The 12,108-nt window shown below is 40.5% G+C and overlaps 1 protein-coding gene across 1 annotated transcript; it reads right to left on the reverse strand.

The window, feature by feature from the left end:
- Positions 1–3,574: 3,574 nt before the first annotated feature.
- On the reverse strand, positions 3,575–5,988 carry LOC118735289. The gene is made up of 2 exons (XM_036464951.1): positions 4,004–5,988; positions 3,575–3,920 (listed from the first exon to the last, which is right to left on the reverse strand). Exon 1 carries the CDS (start codon positions 5,622–5,624, stop codon positions 4,143–4,145), a length of 1,482 nt encoding a protein of 493 aa, XP_036320844.1. The 5' UTR covers positions 5,625–5,988; the 3' UTR covers positions 3,575–3,920; positions 4,004–4,142.
- Between the last annotated feature and the right edge of the window lie 6,120 nt (positions 5,989–12,108).

The following is a 12,108-nucleotide window of genomic DNA, read 5'->3' on the forward strand; positions in this document are numbered from 1 at the left end:
TGAAGATTTTTAAATAAATCTGGAAAAACTTATATATTGAAAGCAACGATTTTTTCGCCATTATTAAATTTTTAAGAGATGCGCTGTTTAAAAAAAGGGTCGACAATACACATTAAGTGGCATAGTTGAGCCAATGTACATAACGAAATTGTTAAATTAGTTAAGTAATAGTCATACAGCTTTAATATGGCGTCCAGCTCAGTTTCAGTATTAGGCTAAGTTTACAACCTAGCGTATTAGCGTAGTGAGAATACATAAAAATCGCTTCTAACCAACATTTACACAGTCTTTCGTGTTTATCGCTGTGCAAGAAAATAAAAATTATGCAATCTGTTAAAAAAATCTTTTTCACATACTTAAAGCCCAAATAAAAAAAATATACATATGTACATATTTATTTAATAAATTAAACATCTCTTCTACAGCTATTATATACAATACAATATGCTTAATTTTCGGTATAAATTGTCAAAGGGTTGTAGGTTAGGTTAGGTTAGGTTGAAGTGGCTGCTAGGCCCAGAGGGCGCCAGCACACTTAGGCCCGATCAGGGCCCATTGTGATACCACATGGATCCAAAGAAAACCCCTATTCCTTAAACCAGTTTGTGGAGTCTGCAAACCTTAGCAACTGCCGTATTCCAAACTTAGCAGTCGCGCTTAGATCGTCTAGAAGACCTATACCTAGGAATTTCTGTCTTTTCCTGCCCAGTGCTGGGCAATCGCAGAGTAAGTGCCTTATTGATTCAGGCTCTTCTTCGTCGTGGCAGCTCCTGCAGTAGTCGTTGTGACTAACCCCGAGGCGTTCTGCGTGCCTTCCTATCAGAATATGTCCTGTGAGCAGACCAATGGCCAGTGACATATCCCCTTTGTTGAGAGTGAGAATTTCTCTCGATCTCCGTACATCCCATTTTGGCCATGTAAGCTTCGTTGTATTACAGTTTTCAGTGCGACCCCATCTGGAGGCCGCTTCTTCAAGGAAGTTCTCCCTTAGTAAGAGCTTGCAGGAAGCGAGTGGCATACCCACCCTCTTCCAGGCTGGTGAAAGTGGAGAGGAAGTATCCGCCCTTGCAAGCTCGTCTGCCTTCTCATTTCCTGGTATGTCACTGTGCCCCGGTACCCATACCAGGTGCAAAGCGAACTGCTCTGCCATCACGTTAAGTGATTTGCGGCAGTTGGCAGCTGTTTCCGAATTTATAGTAACAGAGTCAAGCGCCATAAGGGCCGCCTGACTGTCTGAGTATATATATATTTCCGTAGTGGCGATAACAGCTAGTTTTAGGCTGTCAACGGCTTCTTGTATGGCTGCCAATTCGGCTTGAAAGACACTACAGTGGTCAGGTGGTCGGAATGATCTTTTTATTCCCAATTTCTCCGAGTAGATGCCTCCTCCTACCCTATTTTCTAGTTTGGAGCCGTCCGTGTAGAATCTTATGGCATCTCTAGACCCCGGAACTCCTTCGAGCCATGATTCCCTGCTAGGTAGCGTTACGCTATAACCTTTAGTGAAAGTGAGCCTTGGTACACAGTAGTCCTTTGTACTCGGTAGTTGTCGGTTTCTCAGAATTGTAGTGTGACCACAGCGAGCCGCTTTCCAGCTTTTAAGCCCCTGTAGTCTTAGGGCTGCAAACGCAGCGTATTGTCGTCCCATAATATCTATGGGTATGATGTTGAGGATCGTATTCATTGCCATAGTAGGTGTTGTGCGGAGAGCACCACTAATGCAGACCAGGGCCGTTCTCTCCACTTTTTGTAATTTAATAATGTTTACTTTCTTCTCCAGCACTGGCCACCATACCACTACCCCGTACAGAAGTATGGGCCTCACCACGACGGTGTATATCCAGTGCACTAGCTTCGGGGTTAAACCCCATTTTTTGGCCGATTGCTCTCCTGCAGCTGTATAGGGCAACCGTGGCCTTCCGCACCCGCTCTTCGGTGTTTTGAATCCAGCTTAATTTTTTATCTAGGACTATCCCCAGGTATTTAGCGGATTCGCTTAATTTTAGTGTGGTCTGTGCCAGCCTTGGTGTTATCAATGGGGGGATTTTGTACCTTCTTGTGAACAGTACAAGTTCTGTCTTGCTTGGGTTTACCCCTAACCCGTTATTTTTTGTCCAACTCTCGAATTCCTTCAGTTTTACCTGCATAATGTCACATAGAGTCTGTGGAAATTTCCCACTTACTGTTAGTGCAAGATCATCCGCATACGCAATAACCTTACAGCCACCCCCCTCCATGCCACACAGCAGTGAGTTTACCGCTGCGACCCATAATAGAGGGGATAGGACTCCCCTTGCGGGGTGCCCCTCTCTACGAACCTGGTCAACGATACCCCCGCCAGCTCCGCCCGGACCACCCTGCATCTCAGCATTTGGTTTACGAGCGCAACTAAGCGCGAGTCGATGCCCAGGCCCGCCAGTGCTGCCGTTATCGCGCCCGGCATGATGTTGTTAAAGGCGCCCTCTATATCCAGGAAGGCTGCTAGCGTATATTCTTTGATGTCTAGTGATCTCTCTATATACGACACTATTTCATGTAGCGCCGTTTCTGTAGATCTACCTTTCGTATAAGCATGTTGTGTGGTAGAGAGTCTGTCACCAACCGACTCTCTGATACGGACCTCCACCAGTCTCTCCATAACATTCAGTTGAAATGACGACAAGGTGATGGGCCTGAAATCCTTTGGGTTATTGTGAGACACCTTCCCTGCCTTGGGGATGAACACCACTCTTGATTCCCTCCACTTTCTAGGGATATGGTTAAGAGCTAATACTCCCTTAATTATAGTGTGTAGCCACGCTGAGCTTAGCTGAAGTGTTTGCTGCAGCTGTATGGGGGCAATGCCATCCGGACCTGCTGATTTATAGGGCTTAAATGTCCCAATAGACCAGATGACCTTTTTCCTAGTGAGGAAATCTCCAGTGACCGAAAGATCTCCAGTTAGATGTGGCTGTACCGGCATGCTATCCGTGGCACCCGGGAAGTGTGTGCAAAGAAGCAGATCCAGTGATTCCTCCTCGGTCTCTGTCCAGGAGCCGTCAGGTCTTTGCAAGCATCCTGGGGCTTTCTGGGCAGTACCTGAGAGTATCTTTCTGAGCCTGCCTGCCTCTGAGATAGACTCCACCCCATTGCAGAAGTCTTTCCAGGAGGTTCTTTTCGACCTTCTTAGGAGCTTCTTGTACTCCCGTAACGTTGTCTTGTAGGTCTCCCAATGTCCCTCACTACCAGACGCAGTAGCCTGATTGAAGGTTTTCCTGCAGTTCTTGCGTGAAATCCTGATTTCTTCATTCCACCAGGGTGGCTTTTTCCTACCCCGGTGCTGCTTTTTGGGGCATGCAATGTCTATTGCCTTACTGCAGGCCCCCGTAAAATGGTCGACAAGATATTCCAGCTCCTCTAGGTTTGCTGGAGTAGCCGGCTCTCTATCTTGTGGCAAAAGCCTATCCAGCTCTTTCCGATACCTATGCCAGTTGGCATTTCGCAAGTTTCTAGTTAGAGGAGCCTTGGGCGTTTCCCCTAATACCTCGAATTGGATATATCGGTGGTCGGAAAAGGAGTGCTCCTCAAGCACCTTCCACTTCCCGACCAGACATTCCGCATTCTCAGAGATAAGGGTAACGTCCAGAACTTCCCTTCGGGATTTTGTAATAAAAGTGGGATCATTCCCCCTATTCGCAATAACAAGCTTAGAACTAAGTATGAAATTAAAAAGTGACTCACCCCGTTCGTTATCATCGGAGCTGCCCCATGTGTGATGGTGAGCATTCGCGTCACCTCCCAAAATTAGCGCCTCTCTCGTGCTGGCCACTAGGTCTTTAATGCAGGTAGTTGGCACCTCCTTGTCATGCGCTAGGTACATGGATGCCATCTTAATTGGTCGTCCGTTTGCACTTAGACTGACCGCTGTTGTGTCCTCGTCGCTAAATTGTGGAAGAAAGAGACACTTTAGTGTGATACTTATCAATATGCACGTCCGTGGTTTCCCCGTTGAGGCTCCACTTACCAGTCTGTAGCCCGGCGCTTTCAGCCCACAAATGTTTTGTCCCACCACCCAAGGTTCTTGGATTAGGACGATGTCGGCTGCCCCTTTAGCTGTTAGATGGAGCAGCAGTGCAGCTGAAGCTGCTTTACAGTGGTGAAGGTTAATCTGCAGTACCTTCACCATCTTGGCCGTTATCGCCCACGTCGCCTATTAGGGTAGAGTTGACCGCGTCTTCCGACATCTCGATCAACTCCTCCTCCGTATAAAGCCGAAGCATGCGTCCGACCCCCAGCGAAGACGTCGATGAGGCATAACCCCCGGTCAGGTCGTCCAACGGATCAACCTGCTCGGATTCTTCCTCCATCTCCACGTCGCTGTTGGCCTCTTCCGGCTCTACCTCCGCGATCAGGTTCTTCGCTGCGTTTACGTCGTTGCTGTAGACCTTAATTTTGGCCATGTCACAGCCGTAACGTATGACCCCGCTCTTTTGCTCCAACAACTCTATGGAGTCCTTATTTAGAAGCAGGACAACCTGCATCGTCGCTTTACCGCTTTCGTTAATTTTTACCACCTTCCAATTATCGGTAGGTAGCTCCGGGCTATAGAGCCTTGTGGTTTGGAGGATCCTTTCTGGCTCCGCTGGCCTGCAAGGCAACCATGCTCTCGCTCTCGGTCGCACCGGTAGGTCCTTGAAGTCGACCGGCCTGAGCTTCGCACCAGGGTAGACTTCTCCAATACCTGCGACTGTTTTCTTGTAGATCTCCGCTGATCTAGCATCCTCGCATGCTATAACGCGGATGTTATTTTGGAACCACCCCGCTCCCTTGCAGGTTGGCGGAGGTCCCGGATTCTCCAACATAATGTTGATAGCAATGTCGGCCATCGCGGCCTTAACCCACTTCCATTGCTGCCTCAGGGTGAGGCTGTCTTCATTGCTCTCATCGATGACGCCGAGCAGGATCTGCTCCTTGGCTACTTCAGCAAAAGAAGGCCCCTGCGTTCTGACCCTCTTTGCGTATTGGTTGGGCGTATTTTCCCCCGATCTATTGCGCTTACTGGAGGGCGCCTGCGGCTGCTTCTCCTCCGGCTTGCGGTAGTCGGGCAGGACTGCCTTTGCCCAGTCGATTTCTGTGAGGATCTCCTTCACATGCTCTTCTTTCGCCTTGCTACACAGGTCAGGCGTTGCGGTGAACCTATGCAGGATTCGAGCAGCCAGCTTCCTCTGCCGATAGCCCGCTGCAGCTGGTGCTGGCCTCTGGTCAGGCCTCGTGAAGGCCGTGGGTGTCGCGGGAGGACCGCCCGGGGCCTGCGCCCCAGATTCAGCCTTATCCCCGGCTGCAATCTGCATGCCAGGTTGGCGTCCACTGGTGCCAGGAGTTTCCCGGGGTGGACTCCTTTGAGCAACCCCAACGCCACTTTCCTTCGTTTTTGCGAGAGCTTGGCCCGGTTTCACCATTGGCCTTGGTTTCCCGCTATTTGTCACCGAACTACGGCTGGTGGAGGTACTCTGCATCGCTTGAGCTCCTTGTTTAGTAGGCCGAGACCCTTCCGACGCTTTAAGGGGGCCGGTCCCTTTATAAATTGTTTTTGATGTTGTTGTTGCTGTTTTTGTTGTTGTTGTTGTTATTTGTTTTTTGTCCATAATTGATCCCACGGGCTGCGGAGAAAGGGGGTTCGTCCACCCGGGCAGAAATCCGCGATGCCCAGGTAAGGCCTACTTACATCCTGGGTGTGGCCGCCTCCCAGAGGGCTCCGTTCGCGACTGGGCTATTTAGGGGCCCCCAGCCTCGCCGATCCTCGGTACGGTGCGCGTGACGCCTTGATCCAGCCCCTTCAGACCTCCAAGCCACGATCAGAAACCATTTCCATATGACTACGCTATTAAGGAGTTTAGCACATAGCACTGATTCCTGATCTTAGCTGAGCACCATTCTGACATCGCACAGAATCCTCTGTAGTGCCCATTTCCAGTCAGCACCCTCGTGGAGGGTTCAGCCGGAGGATTTTTGCCGACCAAAGGGTTGTAGAACCAAATAAAAATATTACGGGAAATCCCTACGTAGCAATGTATCACACGTTTTGTTACTTTCCCAACAACAAAATATGTGCCAGATTGCTACGTAGCAAATTTAAATCTAAAATGCTACTCATCGTAAATTCCCTTGTTATAAAAAATTAGTCGTGTATAATTTTGCTACAATTTAAACACTAGCTACTTTTTAATCGCCAGCGATTATGAAGAATTGCATCGCGTAACGCTATAACTCTAGGTTGTGAACTTACACTGATTCTTGAGTTTGGTACAAAAATATTTACCAAGAACGATGTATTTATTTTGCCCTAGACACAATTAAATTTGAGAATTTGGTATAAAAAATGTTTCTTGTCAAATGAACTCAGTTGACAGAAGTTTAAGCGCCTACCACACGTCCATTATTCGAACGCAAACGCGAACGTATACATTTCAACATGTTTTGTTAACGTTCGCGTACGAAAAGAAGAAAACAAATCAGCGTTCGTCTATGTTATGTAGAAAAAATTCTCGCTGTTGTTCGTACTCGTATGTACTATGCAACTTATAGCTGCATTTGTGAAGGCACGATGTTGAATCATTAGCACCCAAGCTAGAGCTGGGATACCATCGATAGTACCGACACTCGGTAGTTTTCGAAACGATAGTAGGAAACATCGATAGTATCGATAGTACTATCGTCGCGAGAGGTATTGAATTTAAATGCTAAATTGCTTGAAAATTAAAAAATTAAATTTTAAATTAAAGAGATTATATAAGTTTGTTTAAATTTGAATGCATCAAAAATAACTTATAATATTAAAATAAACTTATTAATTTATGCGTCTGAATTATATATACATATGTTTGTCCCTTTTGAAGTGCAAAGGAGTGACATTGGCTATAATAATACATTTCTAATACTACAAAACAAACAAAACAAAAGATATTCGTTTAAATGGACAACTCATACTTACAAAAGTTCAACTGAGATCAAATACGGAGGCGCATATCAAAATCCGGACAAAGGAAATTATTAACATTTTACCATATTGTGGCGAATAATGCGGCAACACAAAGCGAACAACGAGAAATAGGCAGAATGTTCGAGGAATGACGTAGAATGTTCCACAAAGAGAAACGTCAGTTGGATGAACACTGCGAACAGCGAGAGAAAGTGAATGAGTGATGAACTTCGGAACGTTCGAGAGTCGCCATGAGTGCGAGCGTAGGTATATACGACACAGCGGACAGCGGAGTAGGGGAGTCACAAGTCAGCAAGCTACAAGTAAAGTGAGTTTCAAATAAGCAAGCTATAAGTTTAATTGTGGTAACAAGTTTTGTAAAGCGTTGTAATTTCTTTATGGAGTATTGCAAAGTTTTTTTACGGTATTAGCGAGTATTGTAAATTGTTTGTTGTACAATAAAATTAATTGTACTACAATTTGGTCATCGTGAGAATTTATTTAACAATCCAGCGATACGAGCCGGAGGATATTTGAGAAATCCCTCAAGGTTTCGAGGATAATCGTAACAATATTATAAGAAAACGAATAAAGTACTGGTCAAAATAATAGCACCACAACATTTTTAGCAGTTTTGACTATTTTTGGTTTGTTAAGTGTCTACTAATTTTTTATAAAAGTTGTACAAAACATAAAAAACTACAAAATCATTAAAATTTCAAGCTGTTTAATTCGAATTTCTATAAAAAATTTTGTGCAAGTCGTTTTATAGCTTATTAAATTTTACTATAACTCAGTGTAAGCTTAGTTGCTAAAAATTCCAATAACTAAAATTTTTTTTTTGCCGACTGTATTGTGAATTTTCTTGGATAAAAAAGATTAATGTAATGTCAAGAGATGTAAAGAGAGAAGTTCCGCTAAAACCCACATCGATAGTTCTCAAAAACTATCGATAGTGGCGACAGTTGTCAACTATCGATACTATCGATATTACTATCGATAGTATCCCAGCTCTAACCCAAACAGGTGTATTAAACATACCAACCAGTGTTACCACTCGACAATATTTTTAGGAACAAAAAATCCTACCAAATCAGTTTCCAAACTACCATTTTTTTTAATCATTAGATACTGATATTTTATTTCCCTTCTGATTTTACTTTATGTAAAAGTATGAATCTTAGAGATTAATTCAATTTATATCCATTATTTTATGTCTAAAATGTAAAAAAAATACAATCGATATAAATATTTTATATTTGGTAACAAAAAAAGTATTACTGTGCTCGCGCAATTTTATTTTTATTTATTTGTTTTCATTTAACCATGATGCAATAAAATTACGGAATGTCAGCAACATATTCTTAATATTTCGGTACGAGTTTTATACCATGTTCTGACCGACAACGAAAACACTTTGAAAACGAGTTTTGGAATTGTGGGCTGAAGGCTGTTCAAACCGGCTGTTAGTGTTTTCGTTGACATTTCTTACATCCTCTGATTGCAGTTTTGCTACACAAAAACAAAACCAAAATACTTTTCCCACATTTTCTTTTCATTAGCAACCTCTTACTTTCATTCTTATTTTACTTTGGTCAGCCAATTAACAATAAATACGAAATAGCGTATTAAAGATGATAAAATATGACTTCCACTTCGATAAATAATCGAAAAAATTGAGTGAAGACACCGATTGGAATGAGTGGAACGTGAGTTTTCAAGTAGTTTTCAGCGAAAACTGGTTTTCGTTTGACAGATTTTACATTAACGAAAACACATGTTTTAGGTCGAAAACCAGTTTTAGCATGTTTTCGATGTCGGTCAGAACATGGTATTAGGCCATTTTAGTACACTTTCAGTATGCTTTTCTACTTTCATATCACCATTGTATTACCGCCATTCGACAAAATTTATTTAAAATTTTTACAAATGTTCTAATAAACGAATACTATGCAACAACAGTTCAATGAATTTTTGACATTTCGAATAGGATTTATTTTCTATTATAACTTCAAAATTTCCATAGGATTGCAAAACATCTATAAAATTTGGAATCGGAAATCCAAATCGATGAGAAATCAATTTCGAACGAAACCAGAACAGCCGTGAATTTTTTGCCCAACGAAGCAAAATGAAACTACCACTTTATCAAAACGGCAACAATGATAGCAGCTCTACTTGTGGTATGTATAATCAAATAAAACAGCTCTTTGAGGTAAAATTTTCGAGTGACGAAAGCTGAACTAGAAACACAAAATTTATGATATCAATTTCGTGACGAAAATTATACGCATTTTTTAACTGCCTTTGAAACGTACGGAAAATCTTTTTTTATTTATTCGGAACGTTGCAAAAGTTCTGTTGTTTATTTTGTGTTTCTAGCAGTAAACGGAATGTTATGGGGTGCACTCTACAATAATTTGAGTTATGAATTTTTTTTACACCGAAGTTCAGTAAAATTTACAAATTTTTTAAACTTTTTTAGAATTTTTTTGAATATGCAGTTTTATAAAAAAATTAAATTTTAGTATAATAAAGTGGAAGTTTTAAGCAATTGCAAAACTTCCGTAAATTTTTTTTTAAATTTTCTTTGAAAACGGTTTTAGGCATTTTCATCGATAAGAAAAAAGTGCAAGAAGCCGTGAGCATAAACAATATTAAAAATCAACGCAATTTTGCAGTAGCTTAACGCTTGCACTTTATTATACTCAAATTTAATGGGCTACAAAATTGGGTACTCAAAAAAATTCTAAACAAAATTTTATTTTATTTTTTAAATTTGTAATGTACTCAACTTCGGTGTAAAAAAAAATCATAACTCAAGTTATTTTAGAGTGCACCCCATAACATTATACCTAAATATTGCGCAATACTCAGAGCTACCATTGTGATTTTTCCAAATTTTTTTTGAGATAGCATATTCTCAAAAATTAATTTTTTTTTATTAAAAAATTGTAATTTACTCAACTTCGGTGTAAAAAAAAATCATAACTCAAGTTATTTTAGAGTGCACCCCATAACATTATACTTAAATATTGCGCAATACTCAGAGCTACCATTGTGATTTTTCCAAATTTTTTTTGAGATAGCATATTTTCAAAAATTAATTTTTTTTTATCAAAAAATTGGTATGTGGAAAATTTTTCAAGAAAAGAATTTAAAAATAATTTTCTTCGTAGGGGATTTTGATGTGTGCATGTGTGATTTTATCGATAAAAACGTTTTAATTGCGTATGCATGTTCACTTTGAGCAAATTGTGAGCACTGGTTGGGGAAATCTTCGGTAGATTGGGCAAATCGCTAATTGGGCCCCAATTGGGTCAAAATTAGAGCCCAATTGGGAAAAACTTTTGGCTCTAATCGGGCAACCTCAAAAAATTTCCAGCAAGGAAATTTTGTCATAATGGGCAACAATTTTTGTGCCCTCAACTGGCACGAAAATCTGCTAGCATCATATAAGTGCATTTTCAGAAGCAAAATCATAACTCGAAAATGACGAATTTTAGCATATTGCTACTCGTACTGAAAATATGGACAAAAATGTTTGAGAGAAAAAAAAGATGTGGCAATTTAAAAAAAATCAATTTGAAAAAAACATTTTTTTTTGTTATAAACAATAATTAATTATTAGTAAACAATTACTGATGTTTAGTTCACTAGATCGATTCAGTAGATCAATATCTGCAATTTAAAAAAAATCGTTAAAATCCTTGTTTTTTTGCGGCAGTTATAAACGATTTCATCAAAAGTTGCTATTAAGAGAGGAGAAAAGAAGCGTTCGTACTCAAAAAGAAAAAAAATCATTATTCGAAAAATTCGCATTTCTGAGCAAAAAGAAAAAATACGTGTCTCCTTAATTTGTTCAAGGAACAATCCCTGTGAGTTTTATCGCAAACTTAAATTCACTTTCCCCCGGCCTGGGTGATTTGAGATGGAATGAGCCTTGTACATTTTGAGTTTTTAGGCGATGTCTTATAAAATATCAATAATTTATTCCCCCCAAAAGTAGCCTATGCCAGGATAGGTCCTTTTCCCTTTAAATCAACATTTCATTGGATTCCCAAACAATATTTTAAGGTTTAACTAGCCAAATATGTAGTTCAAGATGCCCCTATAATAGAGTCTTAATAAAAATATAAAACAATTTCAAAGGAAACTGATTATTTCTTAATTCAAAGTCAAACCATCTAAAGTGACTTAAGCTACTTTAATTGAACGGCACAGACATAATGACGAAAGTTTAGTGTGTCGAATCGGTATCGGGTACCGAAATTTTTTTCAAGTATTGGGTACCGACAATTCAGCACATCACTACTCAGAATGTCGCCTGAATAATTGTAATTACATTTGTTAACGTGGAGCTATTTGTGAACCAAATGAAAAAAGTGGTGCATTTTAGGGGCTGGTGTAGTTTTCGTACTAATCTCAATGAATAAATAGTACCAAAACGTTAAAGGTAGAATTTTGATTTGAATGAAATACTGGTTGAATAACAAATACACCAAAATGTTCTTTTTTTATTCAATCTAATCAGATTTGTACCAAAATCCATAAATTTACACCAATTTATACACCAGTGTGCTACTTGAGAGTAACAGTAGCCGAGTCATTAATATCTGCAGGTATTAAAACTGCAACCGTACGCAGATCCCAATCAGCAGGCCGTTTATCGCAACGACAGAGGGAACTGGGCAACGTCTCTTTGCATTTACCAATTGAAACTCGAAGACGTTACGCAAAATGTGCCCAGGACAAAACACAAACCAGAACAAAGCAAATTCGCCAGCAATGTAATATACCACTGTGCGGGATGTGCTTCGCCAAATATCACACTAAAAAATAAATTAAATTCATAAATATTTTTCAAAACTTAAGAATTTTATATTTATTTGAAAACGTTTTTCCTGGAAATGAATATTGTTTTTTGCAAACCTTTTTTTTATTCCAATAAATGATAAAAAAATTTATATGAAAACTTTTTATTGTTATTTGTAAATTAAGGACTGTTGGTACACATGCTGTACCACACAATAGTACTGATGGTACAATGTTGTACCAGCCCCCCCACAGCCCCCCATGATAAAAATTAAAAATATTTGAATGCAAATCATCTAATTACACTGTGAGACAAATGGTAGGGGTCAGTGATC

Source organism: Rhagoletis pomonella, unplaced genomic scaffold (assembly GCF_013731165.1).
Source record: "Rhagoletis pomonella isolate Grant_MI unplaced genomic scaffold, Rhpom_1.0 Rhpom_scaffold_00003, whole genome shotgun sequence".
Taxonomy (NCBI): Eukaryota; Metazoa; Arthropoda; class Insecta; order Diptera; family Tephritidae; genus Rhagoletis; species Rhagoletis pomonella.